The 27,461-nt window shown below is 47.8% G+C and overlaps 1 protein-coding gene across 1 annotated transcript in view; it reads right to left on the bottom strand.

Moving 5' to 3' along the window:
• Positions 1 to 3,826: 3,826 nt before the first annotated feature.
• The window catches only part of LOC311245466 (pleckstrin homology domain-containing family A member 7-like), a gene marked incomplete at its 5' end in the record, with an annotated part of 157,694 nt that continues 134,059 nt past the window's right edge, over positions 3,827 to 27,461 (bottom strand). The window contains 9 exons of the mRNA XM_084335309.1: positions 3,827 to 4,328; positions 5,646 to 5,685; positions 8,136 to 8,287; positions 14,114 to 14,247; positions 14,715 to 14,894; positions 22,891 to 23,157; positions 23,391 to 23,473; positions 23,986 to 24,082; positions 26,542 to 26,724. Coding sequence (XP_084191435.1) covers positions 5,660 to 5,685; positions 8,136 to 8,287; positions 14,114 to 14,247; positions 14,715 to 14,894; positions 22,891 to 23,157; positions 23,391 to 23,473; positions 23,986 to 24,082; positions 26,542 to 26,724 — 1,122 coding nt within the window. The 3' untranslated portion in view covers positions 3,827 to 4,328; positions 5,646 to 5,659. The remainder of the gene's footprint in view (positions 4,329 to 5,645; positions 5,686 to 8,135; positions 8,288 to 14,113; positions 14,248 to 14,714; positions 14,895 to 22,890; positions 23,158 to 23,390; positions 23,474 to 23,985; positions 24,083 to 26,541; positions 26,725 to 27,461) is intronic.

The following is a 27,461-nucleotide window of genomic DNA, read 5'->3' on the forward strand; positions in this document are numbered from 1 at the left end:
GACGACCCCATACCCGAACACCTTGCATCCACATGGAGAGAGTGGGAGACGGAACTCAGCTCACTCCCAGGTGTCAACATACGCCGCAGCTACTTCCCACCCACAGTGAGGCCGGAGACGTGCCAGATGGACCTGCACGTCTTCAGCGACGCCTCCGAAGTAGCCTACGGTTCGGTGGCCTACTTGCGTGCCCGAGAGGAGGGAGGAGAAATACATACTGCTTTCATCCTGGCCCGCTCAAGAATAGCCCCACGAAAGCAACAATCTATCCCGCGTCTAGAGCTCTGCGCAGCCCTAGCAGGAGCGCAACTCGCCACGTTAATCCAACGTGCACTCACCATTCCGGTGCAAAGAACAATCTTGTGGTCAGACTCCACGACAGTACTCACATGGATCCGGTCTGATTCGTGCAGATACAAGGTCTTCGTGGGAGTCAGAGTCACAGAGATTCAAGATTTAACAGAAGTAGCAAGCTGGAGGTATGTGGACACAAAACACAACCCAGCTGACGTCATCACCCGGGGAATGTCCCTGGATGACCTCACCCGTCACAACCTATACAGTGACGGGCCAGAGTTCCTCAAGCTCCCGGAAGAAGAGTGGCCTACACCCACCCCACGGGAAGCGAGTAAAGAGGAGGCAGAAAACAAGAAATCTATGTTCTGTGGATTGAACACACTCGTCTCCACAGACCCCGACATAGACGATTGCCTCACCCTAGAGAGTGCGCAGCTAAAGACATTCCTGTGGCACCACCCAGAGGTTCAGCTCACTACTGACATTACTGCAGCTGACTACGAAGAAGCGGAACTTCTTCTACTACAACGAGCCCAGAGAGACTCGTTCCCCGATGAGCTAGACTGTCTACAGGGAGCAAAGCCCGTCCCATCAGACAGCAGACTGCTCCACCTAGCCCCCGAGAGCGACGCCCATGGTCTCATCAGAGTGGGTGGTCGTCTGCGGAGAGCTCCAGACTTACCGGATGACGCCAAGTACTTGATAGTCTTAAACAGCCGACACAAGGTCACAGAGCTGATCATAAAGAAATACGACGAGGATGTGCATCACGCCGGGGCAGAGAGAGTCTTCGCGGAGATCAGACGTCGTTATTGGATACTGCAAGGGAGAGAAGCAGTGCGGCGCTTCCAGCGAACCTGTCTAGACTGTCGTAAGTGGCGAGCGCAGCCCAGTATACCCCGGATGGCTGACCTACCTCCCTGTCGCCTCCGACTCGGCGACAAGCCCTTTCACTCCACCGGTATGGACTGTTTCGGCCCGCTGTATATAAAGAAAGGAAGAGGAACCGAGAAGCGGTGGGGTATTGTATTCAAATGCATGACCACCCGAGCGATGCATATAGAACTCCTTCCAACCATGAGCACAGACTCATTCCTTATGGCCTTCCGAAGATTCACATCGCGGAAAGGTAAACCGTCTATATTGTTGTCTGATCATGGGACAAACTTCAAAGGCGGAGAAAGAGAGCTGAGAGAGAGCTTCCAAGCTATGGGCCCAGAACTTAAGACCCACCTCGCTCCATACCAGATTGACTTCCAGTTTAATCCCCCGAACGCACCTCACTTCGGTGGAACTTGGGAACGAGAAGTACGTTCAATAAAAACAGCCCTGTACGCCGTGCTTGGGGCCCAGACCGTGGCGGAAGAAGTCTTAATGACAGTCCTCACGGAGATCGAGGGAGTATTGAACTCAAAGCCCCTCGGTTACGTCTCAAGTGATGTAGCAGATGTCGACCCAGTCACCCCCAACACACTCTTGATGGGGCGGCTGGACCCCGCGCTACCACAGACAATGTACAGGCCTGAAGAAGCGAACGGCCGAAGAATGTGGAGGTACAGTCAAGTATTGGCTGACAAGTTTTGGAACAGCTTCCTACTCCACTATCTACCGTCTCTACAGACCCGCCAGAAATGGGTGAAAGAGAGAGACAATTTGACAGAAGGAACAGTCGTCATGATTATCGACCAGTCACTACCCCGAGCTATGTGGCCGGCTGGCCGCGTAAGCAAAGTGATCACCGGTGCCGACGGAAAGGTCCGAGCAGCCGAAGTGCTCGTCCAAGGGCGGATCTACACCCGACCCGTGGCGAGGCTAATAGAACTGCCAAGGCTCCCCGATACCATCGATGACGACCATGACCCCACGACTTTGTGAACTGACCGACCCCTCACAACAGACATTGAGTAGTGGACAGTGCGGTTAATCTGTCTCTGCTTAGCTAATTAGGTGGGACTAATTAGGGGGCGGCTGTTACAAAGGATCAGATTAAACCGAATATATATATTTATTTATTGATATATATTGCATAGTATTTGTATATCGTTTGATATCCCCTGTATATTCCTTGTACATATACACGGAATATCCCTTTAGCCCAGACCATAATATTTCATTCTCCTATTGGACAGCGGTCCACCGGCGCCAGGGACCGGCCTCCGGAGTCAGGTTCAAAGTCACCGTCAAGACGTGTCTGGACATGCCCGGCCTTGCCCAGGGATACGCGACAGAAATGAGATTGGCACTAGTTTGTTCACCGTGCGTATAAATACGGCGCAGGTGTATATAGAAGCCCCTTAGCCCTTAGCCCCTTAGTGAGTTACCCAATAAGTTGAAGCCTCACCCACGATACAACGTGCGGTGAAGTATGGCCTGTTTGGCCCCAGAATAGAGCATCGAGACCGCGTGCGAATTAATAACTGAATTGTCAGAGTTTGGCGCTATACCGTCGAGTGCGACATATTTCTATTAAGTCATTAATAGTCTATTTGTGTATAGTGTATCGTGCGGTTAAAGTTCTACAGTGACCAGCATCTCCAACGCTTCCTCGTATTAGCTAGAGTTCTTATCCAGGCTGGGCTGACCACATGGCGCTTTCACCCGAGGAGACCTAGACGAGAACCGTATAGACATGTACACTGGATTAATCTACCCGACGACTACATAGCCCTTTGCGGCTGGAATATATTTGCTTTGGTCCTGTGATTTATGGAGCGGATAATCGCCGACGCCTGCACGTGTTGGATTTACCCCGCGAGGAGTCAAGTCGAGTCGGCGCCTCAGAGAGCCTGAGGCCGACTAGCTTTCTTCACTGTGGAGCTACAGTCTACGGAGAACAGCTGTATTCGTCTGTGGATCAAGAGGCTATTGCACCGGCTCCTGTACCTGGAGTCTCCTTAGTCATCGTTGACCAGACGTTCTACTACCGACAGATCTTCTACCCCTGCTGGCTTACAACCAGGGGGACCCTTCCAGTATCTCCCGCTATATTACTAGTGTACCATAGATATAATTCCCTAAGATTCAGGTTGTATAATTACCTCCTGCGTAACCAGAGAATGGACATTCATTATTGATTTGCCTACGCACATTCCTTTGCCTTACAAGTGCATTCAAAGAATAATGTAAAGTATAATATGTACCTTTTGCTCCATTAAATACTTGATTATACCTTTGTTTGGAACCGATTTCATTGTGGGAAGTGTTCATCATATTCATATATCGTGTACTGTATGGCCAGTAATTAAAGTACATAAAGCGGTAGTGGTTTAATGATACCATACTTATCAATACAGTCAGGGAATTGTACCCCTCAGTTACAGTATCCATTCTTGTGAAGACAACCGTTTTGAGCATGCGTATACCCATGCAGCTGCACTTCTTAAAAAAATTATAATAAAACATCAAATAGGGATTTACTGTATGGTAGTTTACATCTCAGTGTGAACAAAACAATCGCTGAATGGAATCAGACCATTTGTTAAAGCCTTTATTGTCAATAAGTAACACAATATTGTTTCTTTGTGTTTGAAGTATTTGTATTATGCACAATACATTTGTGTTGGTTGATTGACTGAGGACAATGAAAGCATTGGAAGGTAGTGCTACAAAAAATATACAATCTTTCTGAAAATATTATAATAAATACATAATTGACTTAAAATATTACCTTTGGCTTTTATTCCATCACTCTTGTTTCACTCATGAAAATAAAGACCACACTGCAAAACACAGCGATTGTAAGTAAAAGCTAGTCACTAGTGTTCTAAATTACACAACGTGCCACTTAAGTGCAAAAGCAGGGAAACTTGATTTTAAACACAATTCCAACACTGAGTTAAATACTTTTTCTTTTTCACAAACATTTGTATGTTGTTCTTTACAAAAAGGGCTTCCTTACAAATACATCTCCATCAGTATTTGGTGAAAAACAATTGACTTCTTCTCCCGTCCATCAAAAAGCATCTTGTTACACAGGAACATGATGTGTGTCGAGGTGATCCCTCCTGCTCAGTGTTCAGACGTAGCTTTGGCTGAAAAAAGGAAACAAAAACATATTCATGAAAATCTAAATTCGGACATCACTTTTTAGTCACGCAATTCATGCATTTACCTATTAGTAACACATTCCCAAGTAACCCAGCCATACAAGACACAGTATGATTGTATTAACCCAATACAACTGCTGTAATGTCTCCCAACTTTACATAGAAAAGAAACATGGATGTTCACACAAAAAACACCAATTGCGCACAGAGAACCACCACACTTTACCAAAGTAGCGGTCAGTCACAGCAACATGATGAGAGCAGAAAGGACACCTGAAGCTCCAGTCAGACCACCACAACCAGACCACCACAGCCAGACCACCACAAGCAGGCCACCACAGCCAGACCACTACATCCAGACCACCACAAGCAGGCCACCACAGCCAGACCACTACATCCAGACCACCACAAGCAGGCCACTACATCCAGACCACCACAAGCAGGCCACCACAGCCAGACCACTACATCCAGACCACCACAAGCAGGCCACTACATCCAGACCACCACAAGCAGGCCACCACAAGCAGGGCACCACAAGCAGGGCTGTGCACAGACAGATTCTGAGGACAGTGGCTCAAGATAGAGGATTTTGAGAAACATTTTCGGAACCCCTATCCATACACTTACCAACCACAACAAGCAGCTAATAGAGATGACACTATAAGTACCCCATGCTACCCAGGGTAGAGATGTAGTACCCCATGCTACACAGGGTAGAGATGTAGTACCCCATGCTACCCAGGGTAGAGATGTAGTACCCCATGCTACACAGGGTAGAGATGTAGTACCCCATGCTACCCAGGGTAGAGATGTAGTACCCCATGCTACACAGGGTAGAGATGTAGTACCCCATGCTACACAGGGTAGAGATGTAGTACCCCATGCTACACAGGGTAGAGATGTAGTACCCCATGCTACACAGGGTAGAGATGTAGTACCCCATGCTACCCAGGGTAGAGATGTAGTACCCCATGCTACACAGGGTAGAGATGTAGTACCCCATGCTACCCAGGGTAGAGATGTAGTACCCCATGCTACCCAGGGTAGAGATGTAGTACCCCATGCTACACAGGGTAGAGATGTAGTACCCCATGCTACCCAGGGTAGAGATGTAGTACCCCATGCTACACAGGGTAGAGATGTAGTACCCCATGCTACCCAGGGTATAGATGTAGTACCCCATGCTACACAGGGTAGAGATGTAGTACCCCATGCTACACAGGGTAGAGATGTAGTACCCCATGCTACACAGGGTATAGATGTAGTACCCCATGCTACACAGGGTATAGATGTAGGCTATACCTTTAACATTATGTTCACCGTCTCTCCAGCCACCGACTCCCTGCACACCAGGGACAATATCAAATCACGTGGTTACCAGGTGTAGCGATCAAGTCTCTTCCACTATTTACATTATAAGCTATCCCCCTCAAATAATACTGTATAATCATACTTTGCACCAGTAAGGTTATGTAAGATTACTATGTGTGTAATCTATTGTACAACAGTAGGCTACTACGCGAGTACACAGGGGTTTCCTATATTTCAGGGGCTGCATTTATAAAGGAAAGAGAATGTGTGTGTGTGTTTGTATGACTGTGTGTGTATGTATGTACAGTATGCCTGTCTGTGTGTGTTTGTATGTATGTCTGTGTGCGTGTGTGTATGTATGTCTGTGTGCGTGTTTGTATGTATCTGAAAAAAGTATAAATAATATATATATATTTTTTTATCATTCCATTTGGGCTGTGGGGGGTGCTTAACTCATTCAGCGCCAGGGATTAGCCAGGTCCCGTTCTAGCTATGCCACGCTTTAAAGATAGGAGTGCGTCACCTTGTTTGTAGAGCTATATCTATATTCTATATAATTGGAATTTTCTTTTTGGAATACCCCGACCAAAGGGGGTATTCCAAAAAGAAAATTCCAATTGTCTGATCGCGATTTCCAGTATTGGTGTCCATCTGGTCCCGGACATAATTTGGCACAAATTATGGATCGAGTGTAGCAGATGCGTTTCGAAGTGGTCGGATGAAGCGATCTACTCGGCTCCGTCTAAATTTAGCGCCCGGAGGGATTTGAGTGTAACACAGGGTCTGGAACAGGGTTTACTGCACTCTCGATACTGCCACCTGACAGGATCTGGCCGGTACTGCACCCTCGGGTCCCAGTATGCCTTTTAACGGCAACATACAGGTCTGTGACATTGAATAGAATATTAAAATCGAAAAAAAGAAAAACGGACCAAATAACGAGTCGTTGGCGCTCAACCGCTGGCGGCCAATAATGAGTAAACTCGTTGTTGCCGCAGAAAGTGTTCATGTCTGAAGGAGTCGACTGAAGGCTCCTTGTCCTCTGCGAAAGCATGCAATTGGTCCACTGATGGATACATCTTGATATTTGTGTAGTCTAGTGTGTTCATTAGACGGGTGAAATCCTCTTTCAGTGCCTCTGTGCCCATTTTCTTAGGCAGTTAGCCTCGCTGGTATATCGCGCCATTAGTGTTAGCCATGCTTCTAGGCCTCTTTGCTTTTGGAAAGAATGATACATTTTTTTTATATTATAATATATATATATATTTTTTTTGAATTCGACTAAGAGGTTGGCAGTCGACTATGGCTCCTTTCGATCGATTAGTCGACTATTCGACAAGTCGGGGTCAGCCCTAGTCTGTATGCGTGTGTGTTTGTATGTATGTCTGTATGTATGCGTGTGTGTTTGTATGTATGTCTGTATGTATGCGTGTGTGTTTGTATGTATGTCTGTATGTATGCGTGTGTTTGTATGTATCTATGTCTGTATGTGTGTTTGTGTGTTTGTCTGTGTGTGTTTGTATGTATGTCTGTGTGTGTGTGTTTGTATCTGTCTGTATGTGTGTTTGTGTGTTTGTCTGTGTATGTTTGTCTGTATGTATGCATGTGTGTTTGTCTGTGTGTGTTTGTATCTATGTCTGTGTGCGTGTTTGTATGTATGTATGTCTGTGTGTGTGTGTTTGTATCTATGTCTGTGTGTGTGTGTTTGTATCTATGTCTGTGTGTGCGTGTTTGTATGTATGTCTGTGTGTGTGTGTTTGTATCTATGTCTGTGTGTGCGTGTTTGTATCTATGTCTGTGTGCGTGTTTGTATCTATGTCTGTGTGTGTGTGTTTGTATCTATGTCTGTGTGTGCGTGTTTGTATCTATGTCTGTGTGTGTGTGTTTGTATCTATGTCTGTGTGTGCGTTTGTATGTATGTCTGTGTGCGTGTTTGTATCTATGTCTGTGTGCGTGTTTGTATGTATGTCTGTGTGCGTGTTTGTATCTATGTTTGTGTGCGTGTTTGTATCTATGTCTGTGTGTGTGTTTGTATGTATGTCTGTGTGCGTGTTTGTATCTATGTCTGTGTGCGTGTTTGTATGTATGTCTGTGTGTGTGTGTTTGTATCTATGTCTGTGTGCGTGTTTGTATCTATGTCTGTGTGTGTGTTTGTATCTATGTCTGTGTGCGTGTTTGTATGTATGTCTGTGTGCGTGTTTGTATCTATGTCTGTGTGCGTGTTTGTATCTATGTCTGTGTGTGTGTGTTTGTATCTATGTCTGTGTGTGTGTTTGTATGTATGTCTGTGTGCGTGTGTTTGTATCTATGTCTGTGTGCGTGTTTGTATGTATGTCTGTGTGCGTGTTTGTATGTATGTCTGTGTGCGTGTTTGTATCTATGTCTGTGTGCGTGTTTGTATGTATGTCTGTGTGCGTGTGTTTGTATCTATGTCTGTGTGCGTGTTTGTATGTATGTCTGTGTGCATGCCGGGGCTCTAACCTGCGACCAGCTTGCTCTTGCGGGAGGCCTCTGTGGCCAGGGCGTGAGACACACTCATGATCCTCTCCTGCTGCTGCAGCGCAGAGTCTAGTTCACTGAAGTCCAGCGGCACCGTCACCCCCAACGACGACGAAGGATGGATGTTCTGAACACTGATATTAGCGCGCGCACACACACACACGCACACGCACACACACACACACACACACACACACAGAGGAATATAACCTGGTGAATCATTCACTATTGATAAGCAACACACAGGCAGAAGCAAACTCATCCTTACAAGTAGTTATAACACACATTGACATCGACAGTGGTTCTAGACAGGTGCAATTCATAGTATTACATCACAGGCATCTTGGTTGCCATACGACAGGTGATTGTAACGGAACAACTAGCATAAATTGCCATAACGGTATTTGATTACAGTATGAACACCTGGTCGTTTCTCAACCAAAATGGCCATGAGGTCAGTTCTGTATCGTTAAGGGGCTCAGCTTGGCATCACCTTCTGCACTATCTCGCGTACGTGCACACGTACTGAATAAATTCCACAAATGTACCTCTAATACCAGTATTAGTCTGACCACACCCCTCATCAGCTTACCTTCATAAGCAGGTGTGTGGTCACTTGCTCTCCTCCTTCTCGCTTTCACCACAAGGAAAGTGCCTCGGTAGTACCCCACTTGACGTGTTGTTAGTTGAAAAGAGTTGTGACTGGTTTACATTGTGCTTAACCTTTTCTTCTCTCACTTGTTGTATAAGAAAAGGTTTGGGTCATAATGTATTCCGCGGAGAGTAGACCCGCTAGACCTACTCTTCACCACCGGTTCTCCATTCCCGCCTCCGTCGTGCGCCTCGGTGCTGGGCTGTTGCCACTCTCGTGGTTGCCGACCCAGCCCGGGAGACTGCCGGTGGATAGTTTTCCTCACCGACGAGCCGAGGGTTCGGTGCCGTCGCTCCGGCGATGGCCTGATCTCGACTCTGGTTCCTCTGGTTCTGGGGAATCGCCCGTTGATGAACGGGGGATTGTCTTGGAGCCGGAGGATTTGCGACGAAAACTTTTTGCGTCTGCTCGCTCGCGTCGCAAGATGGTGGCGTGCAGACGCGAACGGCCTGGGTTTGGGGAATTGCTGGAGACCAGCGAGGACGCGTCCGACTCTGGATTTCTGATGGAAACTGAAGACTTCATGGAGGAGGCGGACGGGTTCTTGTATGATGGTCCCGTGGAGGAGAGTATCCCTCCTCCGGAGACCCCAGAGGGGGGAGAAATGGCTCCATGGGGCGCCTTGTTTGAGGATGTCGAGGAACCACCTTGGCCTCATCAGCAGGATGCCCTACTGTCAGCCGCATCGGATTGTGGCTCCTTGACCAGTCGCAGCCTGCTGTATGCGAGGGATGCGGGGTCGGTGGAGGAGGGTTCGCAGGGGGAACTGCGGGCCTTGTTTCCCGAGCTCATGGCGGTAGCCGCCACCGCAAACGGTGTGCCGCTGCCGCTGCCATTGCCTGCACCTGTCCCTGATGACCTCATAGGCCATCCCTGGCAGCGTCCCCCAGTGAGAGGGGTGGACGTTGTCTACCCATTTTTCCCATCGATGGGGGCCTATGTTCGTCGGGGTCAGGCGGTGTCCAACATCATGGGACTAACTCCCGCCTACGTACCAGTTACGCGGGTGTCGGGGTTAGTCAAAGGTATGGGGGAGGGCGTACCTCGGCTTGACAATCCGATGGCCGCGCTCCTCTGTCCGGATATGGTGTGGGAACCCCTATGCAAGCCGGTCCTCCAGGGGAAGTCGGCTAGGCGATTGGCTTATTGGGGTGACCAGTCATTCATTGCTGGTACACAGTCGCTGGCTGCGGCGTCTAACATCGCCCACCTGGCTAGATTTGTATCGGGGATAATGACGGGCGGCACGGATCTGAACGAGGTAAAATGCGATCAGATCACCCAGGCTGCGGGAGCTGTTCTGCACCTTTCCCAGGTGCTGGCCATAGCCATGGGGAAAGTGCGCGCCCTGGCCACCCTGGGCCAGCGTCACCTTTGGCTGGAGCAGGCCCGTGTGCCAGAGAAGAAGAGAGCCCCTCTTCTGACGGCCGCCCTCTCCGACGCTGGCCTGTTCGGGAAGGCCCTGCAATTGATGACCTCAACATGCAGAGAAATGGCAGAGGAGAGATCCGTCCTTCAACCCCATTTTCCGCCTCCCGTCCTTGCCGGTGGGGGCAGAAGGCTTCCGCGACGTCGAGCTGTCTCCGTCGCCGCTACCACTACCTCCACCGCCGCTGCTGGCCCTGCCAAGAGGGCCAGGGGACGAAACGGCGCTTCGGCCACCGCCGGCCCATCCCAGACCGGAGGAGACGGTAGGGAACGTCGTGTCCAGCAGACTGTAACCTATCGTCCCTCCGGGGCTCCCCGGGGTGGCAAGACTCGAGCGGCGCGAGGTGGCAGACGCCGTTAGGAGTGACTTTTTCCCCTTTGTGTCCCCTCCCCTACACCCTCCCCGGCCCCTCTGTGATTTTGTGCCTTAAATTTTTTTTAATTAATAAAAAAAGTTCCCCGATATAAGGGGGACTGTGTTTGGCCGAACAAACTGTGTGTTTCTTCATACAAATCATATGGTGGGGTTGTGTATATATGAATCTACCCTGTTACGTTGGGGGGTGAGTTGTGTTGTGTTACGGGTTTTAAGCAAGGTCTGCAACTTACACTCGGTAATAGGTTCTATTAGCTTGATGCTCCACATGCAATTAGAACTGGTGTTATTCCATTGCTTTAACTAAGTATATGTGTTTTCACAACGCTGTGTTGTTAGTTGCAGTAATGCTCGTACGCACATTTTTCATGGCCTAGCCATTACTCTCGTTCAGTGTTCTTCCTATGTATGACATAGGCAACGGGTATGGGATTCACGCACAGGCGACTTGTGTTTTGTTGTAAACCCTTTTTTACACTTTGTGGGTAGCAGGCATTGTATTAGCTTATGCTATGCTTTGTTCTACCGGAGGTTTTCAAGATGGCTACGGTTGTTTTCTGTGTGTAGGGATAAAAGGTGTGTTTTCGGGAGGGGGTGTCGAATAAACCCCTCCTTTTTCCCACTTGATTGGTTTAGAGGATTTGTTGATCTTTTCTGCTGAGCCAGTCAGGGCCAAGCCAGTGCTTGACAGGGGGGGGGGGGTGGGGGGCGGGGAAGGGGTATTCTACCGACTCCTGTTATGACAGGATCCGGTGGGTTTCCCCGCCCGTTGTAGCGTTGTTGCTATGGCGACGCCTTCCATGAGCTGGTGTCGTAAAGATGTCGAGGTTGGGTGCAGGACTTACAGCCTGCTGCGCCCGTTTATGTGTCAAACTTGAGTCTGTTGGTCACGTGTCTCACAGTTTACATATCTTTTTCTTGACCGTGGTCTCATGTGGGAAGGTGTTTTCTGGGGGAGTCTGGTCTTACACTCTGATTAAAAGGAGTGACTGGATTAAAATCATGTGAAAAACAGGGTTTTTACTCCCAGCTGTGCAGTTGGGTCATACGGGTGATGCCTTTTCTTTATTTTATAAAGAGTTGAATGTGTCTTGATGGATATGAAATGAGGGTCCCTGATGGAAACAAGACTAACGTCTTTCTCAGGTCTGCCTCCCCTTATCTTTTTGTATGTATTCCTGTACTGCAGTCTGTTGGGTAAATATTTTCATTCATTCATTCATGGAGTTGATTGCATCTCGCCCCTCTTGTCGTTCCCTGGGCGTCTTGGGGATTCAATATGGTGGTCTAAACGGCCTATTGTTGATGTGGGTATGTCAGAACGCACACATAGTGCTGGCTCAGGATGTGCTTTGGGCCGTTGCTGACTGGCGCGCCTCGTTTGCTTTGGTAAAACAGCGTTTTTATGGAGCAATTGGGATGGGTTTTTTTTTCCTCTTCCGACATCCTGTGTGTTGTCGATGGGTTCCCGTTCATGTCAGGGGATGATGACGGAATGGGTCTGGACATATGGGGAAGGGTCTCACGCCCTAGGGGTGGGCCGCCGGATGCGGTTCATACCGACACGTCTGGGTGGCGCCTTCTTTTTTATGTTGGGATCAAACGCGCATATCTGCCCCTTCTCCTGGGGTTGGCAGGTCGGCGTGATTAGGGCACGGGACTGGTTCTGGTCGCGCTGGTCCAGATCAGTGCACCCGTTGTCCGCTGGGGATGCAGATCTGCTGTTCTGGTACCCTGAGGGACTTGGGGTTTTTTCAGGGGGAAAAATGCTAGGTCGATCCGGGTGTCACAGGGTTGAGCGTTATGGGACCCTTGTTGGGTGCGTTGTATTCTGCACTGTCGTAATGGCTTACGGCCGTGCCGACCTGTACGTGTCCGATCTCGTCGGATCTCGGCCGCTGTACGGGTTGGTCTTGGTTGGTACTTGGTTGGGTGACCTCCTGGGAATACCGAGTGCGGGGTGCTGGGGCTGGTCTTCCATATTACGCTCTTCTCTTGCGTTTTGGCGCTGAGGAGCCTGTTGGGTGGGGTTAACCTCCTTTGGGATCCTGTGCTCCCCGTATCACCGGGCCCGGTCCGGGGTGTTGCTCGTTGACCCGTAGGCCCGGGATAGCCCTGTTGGGAACCGGAACGCGGGCTGCGGCGGTGCCGCAGGTGTGTTTCGGGGTTCTTTCCTGAGGGGTTATGGGACCAACCATTGCATGGGGTGATGCCTGGGTGGTTGGTTCTCTGGTGTGTTGCTGCAGTGTCAACTCCCGGTTCTCCGGTTGAGGGTGCCCCTGCACGTTCATGACGTCTGCCGATCGTATGGGCTTTTCTGTGGGCAGCTGTCAGGGGTCGAGTGGTCTACGGATCCCACTTCTGACGTGCTGTTTGAAAGCTTGGTTATGCGACAACGCCAGCATACGCCCCTTCCGCCGGGACGGCTGTTCAGCTGTCCTTTCTGGCGCCTGCCTCGTCCGCAGTTTTTCCAGGCTTGGGTTGACAGCCTGTTGCCTGGTCTTTCCCCGGTGCGCTGCCTGCTTCCGTTGGTTACCTCTTGTGTGTTTAACCGTGCTGTCTGCCTGTTGCAGGGCTTGTGTTCCAGGCGGTGTGCTGTTGGGGAGGACAGGGCCCGCTCGGCTGAGGGGCCCCTTGTCCGGATACGCTGGCGATGTGGGGGGCGGGGTCACTAGGTGCCCCCCTGGTGGGGTCTTGATGCTGGCATCATGGACTTCTCCGGGCCCCCATTCCAGGGAGCCCGGTCCTTGGTGGATCTGGGTCTTCCTTCGCGCTCCGCTGCTACGGCCTTGCCACGGGGTTGGGTTTGCTCTTGACCCCGTGATTCTGGGGGCAGTAACGAGGTTGTTCCTCCGTTCGTTCCCGGGTGGCATGCGGGTTGTGCGTGTGTGTAGTCGTGGGGTCAAGCCACGGTCTGCTCACCCTGTGTGTTGAGTTGCTTGAGTGCCTCTTCGCATGGTCGGGTCCGTCGCCTTCCCGTGAAGCCCCTAATAGGGGGGCTACCCGCCATTAGGGGGGGTCGGGGGGGCTCGGCCCTCCCTGTTCTGATGGTTGTGGGGGGCTGTCAGCGGGGTGTATTTGTCAGCCAGCGGCTCCGCTTGGCCTCCCTTGTGCAGAAGGTGATGCCAAGCTGAGCCCCTTAACGATACAGAACGTTAGGTTATGACTATAACCAAGTTCTGTTAGTTAGGGGCGACGCTTGGCATCAGACGGCCGCTGCAGCCCTTGACCTCACCTTGTGGTGAAAGCTTGGGAAGGAGGAGAGCAGGTGACCACACACCTGCTTATGAAGGTAAGCTGATGAGGGGTGTGGTCAGACTAATACTGGTATTAGAGGTACATTTGTGGAATTTATTCAGTACGCGTGCACGTACGCGAGATAGTGCAGAAGGTGATGCCAAGCGTTGCCCCTAACTAACAGAACTTGGTTATAGTCATAACCTAACGGTAATGATGGGACGTTGCTGTGACTAATACCGTCCACCAGAGGGAGTGATGCCTCACCTGGATTTGGCCAGGAGGTTTCTGATGCGCTCGGCCCTTCGACAGCGCTCCTCCATCTCCTCAGGACTCGGAGGCTCCTCGGGGTCGGACTCCACATAGCGCTCTGGGATGGGGACCTTCTTGGGTTTGGCCAGCTGCGCGGGTTAAGACAGGGTCATCTATCTATCTGTCTGTCTGATCACCATTCATAATCATATCGATAAACACCAAAATCATGGTTAAGAAACGTTCTCAGACTACTGCAAATAGCGGGGTCATCCCTATGTTCCCCGGGTCCTATGTTCCCCGATTGATTGAACATTTTTATTATTTTATTAATTATTAATGTCCGCCTTGTTTCGAACTGGTTCAGCTTAGGCCCTCTTTCGAAGTTAGTTAAGGTTAGAGTTTGGACTCAGGGCTGGTGGTCTGACTATCTATCGCTACCGGGGAACATAGGACCCGGGGAACATAGACATGCTCCCCGGGACAGACAGACAGACATATGGGGGACAGACTTAGGGACAGACAGACATATGAATGGGGACAGACAGACATATGAATGGGGACAGACAGACATATGAATGGATTTAAAAGTGACGCAGGTCAGTTGCTACTGTACCTCCCGGCTGATGTCCAGGTCATAGTCCAGAGGCTCCAGGTCCGCCTCCCTCAGGGGCGTGGCCACCACCGTCAGCCACTTGTCTGATTGGCCCCCCGCCGTCTCCTTCACCTGGGCCCGGCCCTCGTGGCTCTGGCCCTCCGCCCTGAGTCGCTCCTCCACCTTGGGGCTCCTGTCCTCCTGTGTAGGGGGCCGGGTGGGAGTGTTCCAAGAGAGGCAGGATTAGAGACATCTTCTAACTTGACAACATAAACCTTCTAAATGGGCCCACGTTTATTTCCTGTTGCAATGATAGCTAATACAATAGCTGCCAGGAAATACACTTGGGCCCCAAGATGTTCCCCTAGCAACAGAATTCTACTGAAAAGGTCTCTATACAGTTACTGTACGTGTTTTGGATTTCAATCTTCAGAATAGATTTAAAGGAGCTCTTCCCCAGAGTCAGGGGAATTGATATCAATTTAATCTCTATCAGTTTGAGTTGTTGGAAGTTGTATTTCTTCACTTGTGACAGATCTAGGCTACTGCTCCCTACAGCTTCCAGTCCCTGTGCTAAGCTAGGCTAGCTGCTCCCTACTGCTTCCAGTCCCTGTGCTAAGCTAGGCTAGCTGCTCCCTACTGCTTCCAGTCCATGTGCTAAGCTAGGCTAGCTGCTCCCTACTGCCTCCAGTCCCTGTGCTAAGCTAGGCTAGCTGCTCCCTACTGCTTCCAGTCCATGTGCTAAACTAGGCTAGCTGCTCCCTACTGCTTCCAGTCCCTGTGCTAAGCTAGGCTAGCTGCTCCCTACTGCTTCCAGCCCCTGTGCTAAGCTAAGCTAGCTGCTCCCTACTGCTTCCAGTCCCTGTGCTAAGCTAGGCTAGCTGCTCCCTACTGCTTCCAGTCCCTGTGCTAAGCTAGGCTAGCTGCTCCCTACTGCTTCCAGTCCATGTGCTAAGCTAGGCTAGCTGCTCCCTACTGCCTCCAGTCCCTGTGCTAAGCTAGGCTAGCTGCTCCCTACTGCCTCCAGTCCCTGTGCTAAGCTAGGCTAGCTGCTCCCTACTGCTTCCAGTCCTTGTGCTAAGCTAGGCTAGCTGCTCCCTACTGCCTCCAGTCCCTGTGCTAAGCTAGGCTAGCTGCTCCCTACTGCTTCCAGTCCTTGTGCTAAGCTAGGCTAGCTGCTCCCTACTGCCTCCAGTCCATGTGCTAAGCTAGGCTAGCTGCTCCCTACTGCCTCCAGTCCATGTGCTAAGCTAGGCTAGCTGGTCCCTACTGCTTCCAGTCCCTGTGCTAAGCTAGGCTAGCTGCTCCCTACTGCTTCCAGTCCATGTGCTAAGCTAGGCTAGCTGCTCCCTACTGCCTCCAGTCCATGTGCTAAGCTAGGCTAGCTGCTCCCTACTGCCTCCAGTCCATGTGCTAAGCTAGGCTAGCTGGTCCCTACTGCTTCCAGTCCCTGTGCTAAGCTAGGCTAGCTGCTCCCTACTGCTTCCAGTCCATGTGCTAAGCTAGGCTAGCTGCTCCCTACTGCCTCCAGTCCTTGTGCTAAGCTAGGCTAGCTGCTCCCTACTGCTTCCAGTCCCTGTGCTAAGCTAGGCTAGCTGCTCCCTACTGCTTCCAGTCCCTGTGCTAAGCTAGGCTAGCTGCTCCCTACTGCTTCCAGTCCTTGTGCTAAGCTAGGCTAGCTGCTCCCTACTGCTTCCAGTCCCTGTGCTAAGCTAGGCTAGCTGCTCCCTACTGCTTCCAGTCCCTGTGCTAAGCTAGGCTAGCTGCTCCCTACTGCTTCCAGTCCATGTGCTAAGCTAGGCTAGCTGCTCCCTACTGCTTCCAGTCCATGTGCTAAGCTAAGCTAGCTGCTCCCTACTGCTTCCAGTCCCTGTGCTAAGCTAGGCTAGCTGCTCCCTACAGCTTCCAGTCCCTGTGCTAAGCTAGGCTAGCTGCTCCCTACTGCTTCCAGTCCCTGTGCTAAGCTAGGCTAGCTGCTCCCTACTGCTTCCAGTCCTTGTGCTAAGCTAGGCTAGCTGCTCCCTACTGCTTCCAGTCCCTGTGCTAAGCTAGGCTAGCTGCTCCCTACTGCTTCCAGTCCCTGTGCTAAGCTAGGCTAGCTGCTCCCTACAGCTTCCAGTCCTTGTGCTAAGCTAGGCTAGCTGCTCCCTACTGCTTCCAGTCCCTGTGCTAAGCTAGGCTAGCTGCTCCCTACTGCTTCCAGTCCCTGTGCTAAGCTAGGCTAGCTGCTCCCTACTGCTTCCAGTCCCTGTGCTAAGCTAGGCTAGCTGCTCCCTACTGCCTCCAGTCCCTGTGCTAAGCTAGGCTAGCTGCTCCCTACTGCTTCCAGTCCTTGTGCTAAGCTAGGCTAGCTGCTCCCTACTGCTTCCAGCCCCTGTGCTAAGCTAGGCTAGCTGCTCCCTACTGCTTCCAGTCCCTGTGCTAAGCTAGGCTAGCTGCTCCCTACTGCTTCCAGCCCCTGTGCTAAGCTAGGCTAGCTGCTCCCTACTGCTTCCAGTCCTTGTGCTAAGCTAGGCTAGCATACAACGGACCTCTCTCTGGGGCTACTGGACATGCAGAGATTAAACCGATATCCTCTTGTCTGACTCTGGGGGAGATGGCAAATTTCCCAAAATGTTGTGTTCCTTTAAATGTTAGGTTACATTGCATCGACCAATCATGAACAAAAGTTGTTTTATGATATTCAAAATATCATTCTGGTAATTTTCAATATAGACCCTCTTTTTCCATCTAGCTTCATACCATCGATTCCGACCAATATCTCACTTGAGTCGACCGCAGTGCTTTTGGCCGCAGCTCAGTCCGATGGTGTCCTCTACAACAATCAATGGGTCTCATTCTCCAACGGATTTACGACAATTTGATCTCAGGCTGATTTGAGACATATTAGGGCCGGTAGAGAGATTGGATTGGGCCGTGGCTGAGAGCAGGATTTAGGAGTGCTGAGGAGCACACTAACTTGACAGACTGTGTGCTCCGTGTTCTTAATGGCTGTATTTGGGAGGAATCATAGTGATTCCTTCATGTCAACCCTACAGGCCTCCTTGGAATTAATTAATTAATCATAATTTCAATAAATATGACAATATTTGTACGATAGATTACGCATTTGATGTCGGAAAAATAAATAATATGGATTCATCTGATCACAGGGCAGCTGGATTAACCATATCTGAACCAGCTATTTTGGACAAATGTATAATTACTTTAATTACTCAGATATTCAAACACAATTATTGTGAAATGATTGAAATAAATTATTATTATTTAATGCCTTCTGTGGAATTTGTATTTCTTATTTGTTACATAATTATGTTTTATTGATTAATTATACATTTGAAAGAATGCAGGTTATAGCCAACATGCAATATATCCCATTGATTGGTACAATGGGACAGACATTTGTTTGATATAGCTATAACCTGCATTCCTTCAAATATATCATTAATCAATAAAACAGATATTGAAATACACTATGTAGCCTACTACACCAACACTGCAAATAAATAAATAAGAACTAAAGCTAATCGCGTGGAAATAGACTGAATTAATATTCCATAAGTCTTGTTGTGTGTGCCACACACACGCACACAGTATAGCCTAATGAATGAACAGTAGGCTTATATTATTCTAATTACTTGTTTCATTAGGATTTAGTAGATACTATATATATGCTCTGCCCTATATGTACAGTAAGTACAGTACACATATTAAGGCCGCCAGAGTCGGGCGTACCATAAGCGAACTGGATGGTGGACTGTACTACGGGCAGCACAGTATCTATATCTCCTAATAAAACAAGTCATTAGAATAATATAAGCCTATACTGCGTTCATTCATTACGCACGTAGGCTATACAGTACTCCGCGCGCGTGTGTGTGTGCGCGCTGCGGCAGGTGCACCACGAGCTGTATTATATATGATGACAATACATAAATCTAATCTCATTTTGATCGGTCGCAAAGCGCTTCCGCATATAGGCCACCATTTTCACACGGCTGCATCATCAGTTGCATTCTAATGAGCTGGACAGGTGTGTCTAACTATTGACTTTTTGCGATTTCATTTGCACACTGCCCTATTGGCTGCCTTATAAGGAGCTTTGGAGGCGTGGTTTGGCTGCAAATAGGCTGGACGCCTGTATCAGTTCCGCAACCGTTCCTATTTCCGGGGTAGGCCTGATTGGCCCCGACAGGCACGTGACCCGCCGCGGCCACGCCCCGCGGCAGCCCCAGGACGCGGCAACGAGGCTGCTGTGGTTCACCGCCGCTTTCCGCCTTCAACGCCGCAGAGTTACCATACGCTATACAATATACTATGCAATGTACTAATATACAATACGGCTCACTTTTCCCACTTCAATGACAGAGCCGCTGTTTAATAATATTGTCGCGGCGGAGCTCCGTCGCGGCAGCATTATGTAGCAGTAATCCCCCCTTTTTTCCAAATTGACAACTAGCTCAATGGACCTGTCTCAAAACCCTGCCCTCTTTTCTTGATCCTCCAATCACAGCTGTCAAGCTGTGAAGCGACAGCTGTGATTGGAGGATCAAGAAAAGGGGCAGGGTTTGAGACAGGTCTATTGGTAACGCTGCTTGGCTGTGGATCCTATGGTCCGTTTGTCACAAGTTCGATTCCCTTAAAAAAAAAATATCTTTTTTTTTAACGTGCATTGCACTATAGCGTATTGTATGGTACAGTAACGGTCTCTGGAGCGCAACAGTAAGAAGCATTTGCACTGCAACGCGTACACCTTACTGTAAATTGTACCTCATCCCATTTCTGCTTTGCACTATAGCGTATTGTATGGTAACTCAGTTACTTCTATTCTGCATCGAACGCTGTACATATGTCTCTATACTATTTTATTTCATACAACAATGTATGCCTTTCAAATGTTAAATGATAAATGATTGCATGATACACACTGAAATAATCCTGCGCTCGCGCAAATTTGCTGCTGCGGGCGGCGTTGAAGGCGGAAAGCGGCGGTGAACCACAGCAGCCTCGTTGCCGCGTCCTGGGGCTGCCGCGGGGCGTGGCCGCGGCGGGTCACGTGCCTGTCGGGGCCAATCAGGCCTACCCCGGAAATAGGAACGGTTGCGGAACTGATACAGGCGCCCTGGACGGGGACGCGCATTCACGTTTCAGAATGGTGACATTCCTCAACGCCGGCATCACAGCTGTGATCGTTTGAGCCACTTAAGACATCTTCCCCACGCGTTGGGGAATCAGAGTGAACTTGTTGTCGATTCTGTCTCAGTCGGTTCCAAGATGGTTGCCATAAGAGAAGTCTTTGGAAAATATTGGAGAATGAGACCCAATGTCTTTTCACACTCTGAAACGACTCTGAAAGGACATCTATTGTCCTCTGCAACAATCAATGTATTTTCAAACTCTGAAACGACTCTGAAAGGACATCTATGTCCTCTGCAACAATCAATGTCTTTTCACACACTGAACCAACTGAAAGGATATCTTTTGTGTTTTTGGTAAAAAAAATAATCGGCTGCACGGTTGCCTCATTGGATTGAATTGGAGCTGCAGTTTACTTTTAACGCCTGGAATAAATAACTCTGGTCAGAATAATTTGGTATGACACCAGATATATATATAAGTCAAGTTTGAAAACAAAAAACTGGAATTATCATTTCAGTTATCCGGTTGAGTGATTGTATAAAATGCCACCCCTGCACTGAGTTTTGCCACCAGTAGGGGGAGACAAACACCTAAATGAATGGTTCAGATCTCAACATTTTGAATATTCCGTTACATTTGGATTGGAACCAGGGTTAATTAGAACTAGGAGCCTATCCAGGGACTTGCAGGGATGTGATTGTTTAGTATCAGTTGAAGACACGAGGAAACCAGAGACTAGGATTGAGCTGATTAGTATAGAGTTCAGAAGCGCACCCATCTCAAGACACACACAAACACATACAACTTTATTCGTCACATTATTCTCTGAATGTATTTAAGTGTATGTGTTTGATAGTGTACTTCTGAGGGATCCTCCAAAGAGAAATTAAGCCATGCATGCATCCTTACCACTCCACAGTGCATGTGGACTGTGGTACGATCTTATTGGTTGATTCCATGCTTTAGGAGAGAGTGCATCCCATGCCTTATTGAGCCTGATGGGACAGGCAGGAGAATCACAAAGGGGAAGAGATACAAACGTGCATAATACATATTCATCAACACCCTGGCGCAGTGGGAAAAACACAGCCAGAGAAGATTCAGAAGCAAGAACTCTTTTTATTGTCAAGTGCAAATCTCTACATGATTGAAAAGAAACAGGCGCAAAAAAAAATAAGGAATTGTGCGTTGCTTCTCAATTACACATAATTAGGTGATGGATAGCAATTTAGTTCTATTAATGCTTCAACTACTGTAATCCCAACCACCAAATCTATTTGACATCCTTCTGCCTAGTTTTCGTACTCTTACTGATCTGTTAAAGGTGTGGAAGAGCGAAAGCAATATGGCAGAAAAGCAGTTGAAATCAATTTTTTTATCTGAGCGTGGACAGTTGTCTCATGGAAAGTGAGAACTTGAGGTCCGCCACATGCAGTAACACCTTTCTTTAACAATCTGGTGGTCAATCTTTTTAACACGAAGGTGATAAATCATTATGTACTGTGCAGGTGCCATGCTCTCAAGTGAAAACATTGTCCACTCCTTTTTCCTTATGTTTATTCTTAAGTAGTGTGTTTCGGCCATGTTGCTTAACCGCATCCTGTCCCATGTGTGATGTGTAAAGCAGCATTTATAGGCCACTTCTAAATACTCAGATACGAGTACTCCCTCTCTCCCTAGCTTAAGTGTGGCAGTGTAAGTATTAATAACCACAGTCAAAATACAAATGTTCTTGCGGTGGATACAAGAAAAGGCTGTGATAATGCGGATGTTAAATATAAAATAGCGTAAACTGCTGATGTAGTTATGGATTGGGAGAAAATGAAAGGTATATAGAATAGACTCTGGCCATTATGGTTATAAGTGCGGAGAGAAAAAAAAAAGAAATGTCGGAAGGCAGTTTATAGCAGGAGTTGATGAAGTACGTATTGCTCACTGTTAGAGGGAATTAGAACACAAGGGTTGATGGGAAATGTAGTTTGGTTACACATAGATCTCACAGCAATCTGGTTAGGACTGAGTGTTAAGAGAATAGTCATGATTAATACCGATCCAGTCAAAATTACGTCACGTCATTTTAATGATCATACCAGCATGTCCCCCACACCATGTTTTCATTGGGCACGTTAAGAGCAACCTCAAAGCTTCGCTATTGGCCGATGTTGATCTGATTCTGTGGTACCAACGCATGCCGTGAACAAACTGTGATTGACAGAAAGGTGGTTTCGGAGGAGAGTTTGTGACAAAAGGCAATGGAATAATAAGGAGCCATCAGCAAAACAAGGCACTTAGATTTAATCTGAAAAGAGTGGGGAGGTGTGATCATGATTTGTGCCGCTAACATTGCCCACCTCCTTCATTTCTCTCGTTATTGTTCAATCTGAAAACATTATACACATTTCCCCCCAGTCTCCTATATGCTATATATATATATATATAGTATATACCAAATCTCTACAAAATTTGAACTTTACAAATGTATACTTAAAATATCCCTCAGTAAATAAATAAAAATGTACATGTACAAGGAGAGTAAATGTACATAAAAGGGCTTCTCTCTCTTCCTTCTCTGGTAATGAAGAGGGAGAAAAAGGGGAAGGCAGACTGATGCCTCGGATTCCCTCCTTCTCTTAATGATCTACATTCAGAAGTGTGTCAGTGAGGTACCACCAGTGGCAGTAGTAGAAGGGTTCAATTTCAACCCTGCACCGTTTAAAAACAATAGGGAGCGACTTTGTCCCAGTCTAAAACTAGCCAGCCTTTGCCCTACTCCTCAAAGTGGCCTCTCGTGCCCCTAATTAGCTCCCATATAGTCTTTGCGAGCCCAGCCTAGAGTGTTAGCCAAGCTAGCTAGATAGCCAGACAAAGCCAGTCCTGCCCCTGAACTTGTTAGTGCTCTTGGCTAACGTCAACTACCATTGGTTAAAGAGAGTGTTAGCTTGTTAGCGTCCTGGCTAACTTGTTAAGTGGTGGGGGGCTGGGGGGTGGCGTAGCAGCAGCGGTGGTGCTCGTGGTCCCTGTGGCGGCTGCTGCTGCGCGCGGGTTGGGGGTAACGTACGGAGGTCGCCGGGTCGGAGGCGGAAGGGAGCCGAGAGGAGGAGGAGGAGCGCTGGGTGGCGTGGGTAGAGCCGGAGGTCGTGGAGCAGCAGCGATCGCCCTGGCTGAGGTTCCTCTTGCGCTCGCGCACCAGCGCCCTCTGGTGGCGCTTCATGCGCTCCAGCTGCTCCTCGGCACTCATGCGGCCCCGCGGCAGACTGCCCCCGGCCGGCACCTGCTGGATCTCCGGGGGCGAGGACAGGCGCTCCAAGGCACTCTTGGGTCTCTCCTGGGGGGAAAAAACGTGCACAGGAGGAGGGAATATAGGAGGATGGGGACAGAAACGGAGATGAATACGGAGAGTGAGAAGAGAGTTAAAACAGATGGTTGGAGAATGAGATGGGGCATGGTGTGGAGTGATGGAGAAAACGCACACCAAGTCAACAGCGATTCCCCCATTTTCTTTTATTTGGGATTGGAAGGTGGTTTTTAGGACCCAGCTGTACTTGTGCACCGACTTACCCTGGCGGCTGGCGCCCCTGGGCCCCTCCTCAGGGGGACGTAGGAGATGGACTGGTTCAGAAGAGATGAAGAGCCTGACAGACCTGAGACATATACAATGATATAGATGGAGGCAATACATATGTTGCGGGAACACATTTTGTCACCAAGTTATACAATAGCTACACACACAGACAAGTGGGCTTAAAGGAACACGCCAACATTATGGGAAATGTGCTTACCGTCTTCTCCAGAGTCAGATACCAATTTCCACTCTGTGCGTTTAGTAGAGAGCTATCCAGTTTTAAGCTAGGCTAGTGGTCCGTATCCACATCCATTCATTTGTGCTAAGCTAGGCTAGCTTGCAGCCGGATAGCTTCCTACTGAACACACAGAGTGGGAATTGGTGTCTACTTGTCTGACTCTGGAGAAGACAGTAAGCGCAATTCATTGGCGTGTTCCTTTAAATATTGCACAGAGCTTATGCAGCATAATTGTGGAGACAATCATGGAGAACTAGAACTCTATGATAAATATTCACCCACAGGCCATCCTTCTCTTTCTGCATTCCCTGTGACATAATATAGTAATACTGCTCATCTTGCCGTGTCAGTACCTGTCCCAGGGAGAGTCTGGTAGTTCACTTCGTACCCGGTGCTGGTACGGCCCATCCCAGGCAGCTCCGGTTCACTCAGGTACGACCGCAGCTCCACCTGCAACCACCACCACCACCGCCTGAGGTTAGATACAGTAGGAGGCTGGGATGCTACATACTGTACTAGCTTCTAGTGTGACCAGTGTTGTAGTCTAGTCTGAAGTAGTGGGCATACTGTGCGTTTACGCAACCTCCCCAACCTACTCCTGAATGGCCTACTTCTCATAGTTGCCAACTTGTAGGACCGTCCTGTACGCTAAGTCGGCCTTGATTACATCACAATAAAATGCAGAAAATATTTTAGACCCCAATAGTGTTCTCTAGGTTCAAAGCTGGTTCATTGATTTGCAATAGAGGCAAATAATGTGCACCTCAAAATACAGACCTGTGATCTGAATATGAGCATTGTCTTGCATTCCTCTGTCTCTATACATCTGACATTATCTTCGTCAGATATTCCTCTTGATCTTGACCATTTACATATATTTCCTAGAATTTCTTTGCGGCCCCATCCCCATAAAGCTGACGTGACATGACATTTGATTTGGCACAGGGGTGTGCGAAGGGATGCACGTTACACGCGTGCACCCTACTCGTTAACCATCAAAGAGAATTGCTCTAAAATGACCCCTTTCACTACCACACTACAGACGGTTAGTGAACGGTTTAACCTTCTGTAGTGTGGTAGTGAAAGGGTTGAGGACAGAAATAACAAGGGAACAGAAGATATGTTCTCTAGTATTAAAGTTTATTATATTATTATTATTATTATTATTATTATTATTATTATTATTATTATTATTATTATTATTATTATTAACATAATCGGTCTTCATCTTGGCTCTACTACTCTGACTCCTAATTCACCAAGTTTAAAGGCACCTCTTCTAACTCACTGGTATATATATATATATATATATTTATGTTTAACTCATTAGATCAATGAGTGATAGAATGTACTACTAAACCTTTCTGATTTATACAAAGTTTTGACTTTTAACACTTTCAGCACCACGCTTAATCCCCTGCCTGTGGCCACGCTTAAAAAGATGGTAATTTTCACTGTGTTTCACCTTGCTTGCAGAGCTATATCTATATTCTATATTATAGCTATGGAGACAATACTATGGCTCATTTGACAGTCACTATCGCTCGTCCAACATGTAAAAAATCATGTACACGTTCGGGTGTTATCCTGTGGTGAATATTGTATAGTTTCAGAGTGATCCTGGCTAATTCCTGGAAGCTGAGTTATGGAGCGCTATGTGCATTTTGCGAAAGTCGTTCGCGTTGCTCGCCTGGACACGATACTATTTCCAAATCAATGGTATATAATAGGTATCATGTTTCATCATGAAGGCATCAAAGGGGGGGGGGGGGTCGTTCTGTGATGCTCTGATCGTCAGCAATGGCATACGTTTTAGAGTACGTGACATATGATCGTTGCAATCGATGTGAAATCATTGTAGGATCAAAGTAGGATTGACGTCATATAGTCCTTACCTTTGCTAGGAGGTATTCCAAAATGAATATTCCAATAGTCTGATTGCGATTTCCAGTATTGGTGTCCATTGGGTCCCTGACATGAAATGGGACAAACTATGCATCAAGTGTGCTGGACGCGTTCCAAGTGGCTCGAATGAAGCATTTCACTTGCCCGGGTCCCATTTCTCCGCCCGGACCATATAAAATGTAACACACAGTGTGAAATAAGGTTTCAAAGGGTAGGCGATACTGCCACCTAGCAGGATTCGACCGGCATTGCAATCTCGAGGTCTCAGAATGAGTCCCAATGATACACAAGGTCCATGAGACTGTATAGAATATAAAAATCTAATAAAAGAAAAAACAATGTAAACCCGAGTATAGTCGGGTTCTGGTGCTCAACCACTGGCGAGATAACCCAACTATAGTCGTGATTGGCGCTGAATGTGTTAAGCAGTGTTAAGTATCACATATTTCTTTTGAATTGGAATAGAATATGGTACTGCGTATGACACTTTCCCATAATAATAACTGCCCATCATTGTATCCTGTATGATAAAGTTGTGTGGTCTTCTCGGGTAGAGAGACGTGACTTGAATTGGCATCTGTTTCTGTATAAAAGCCATTATTGATGATCTTCCACCCTACATCACTTCATTACTGGACTGGAACTCTGGACCTTATCATCCTCGCTCTGGTGAGTGACTTAGGTCCCCAGAGTTTGCACTGAATTAGGAAAATCGGCTTTTAGCTTCTGTGCCCCCGACACATGGAATGTTTTGCAAAGCACTTTAAAACTCAGTACTGTAGTATCCATTGGTCGGTTTAAACAGACGACCATTTCACCTCAGACTGTAGTTGTTTTAATTCATTACAATTGTTTAATTGATTGACTTTTCTGTTTCTATATTGTTTTGGTATTATATTATTGTACCTCGACATCATTGTAAATGAGGGCTTGCTCTCAATGATATTTCGATATTAAATAAAGATTGAATGAATGAATCATAATGCTTGTGATGATTGACGCACTCCGTTGACGCACTGCCCGCTCTCCCGGTCCCTCTTCCTCTCGTCCGACTGCCGCTTCAGGCCACGTACCGACGTGTGGCGGATGACCGAGGCCTCTCTGGGGAGGGGCGGCACCGCGGGGGGTGTCTCTTCATAGTCGTAGAGGTGTGGGAGGGGCGGTCTGGGCGGGGCGTCGTCCTCAGCCTGGTGCAGTACAAGCACAACCATTATATCAAAACAATACTTTTAATCCTGTTAATCCAAATTAAAAAAAATAATTAGACATTTTCGTTTTTCTAAGCAGATATATAATATTTTTTTGCTGAACCACTGCTGCCTGGGCACAGTGATTTCATCACCTCAAAAGTAGGGATGTCCGATATTATCGGCCTACCGATATTATCGGCTGATATTGGCATAAAAATGTGATATCAGAAAATATCGGTATTCAATATTTTTTTATTTAACCTTTATTTACCCAGGCAAGCAAGTAAGAACAAATTATTATTAAATGTATCGTCAAAGTATGCATAATGTTGTGTTAATTACACGACAAGAGATATGTAATGTTAATTACCTGAAATTATTCAGTTTTTTGGCGGGGGAAACCTTGCATATATCGGTATCGGTTTATATCGGTTGATATCGGTATCGGAAATTAAGAGTTGGACAATATCGGTATATCGGTATCGGTAAAAAAGCCAATATCGAACATCCCTACTCAAAAGCCCTGTTGCTTTTTAAAAAAACGGTTCAAAAGTAGTTCGGCAAAAAACGTTTCCAATTATATATCTGCTTAGAAAACGAAAATGTCAAATTATTTAATTTTTTTATTAATGGGTACAGTACAGTCCGAGGAGCTAATGATGCTAATGATGGAGCATCACCATCGGTTGTGTGATAGTAAAGGGCTAACCTTCTGTATTGTCACAGTGAAAGGG

The sequence above is a fragment of the Notolepis coatsorum genome, assembly GCF_963971535.1.
Source record: "Notolepis coatsorum genome assembly, chromosome: 18".
Taxonomy (NCBI): Eukaryota; Metazoa; Chordata; class Actinopteri; order Aulopiformes; family Paralepididae; genus Notolepis; species Notolepis coatsorum.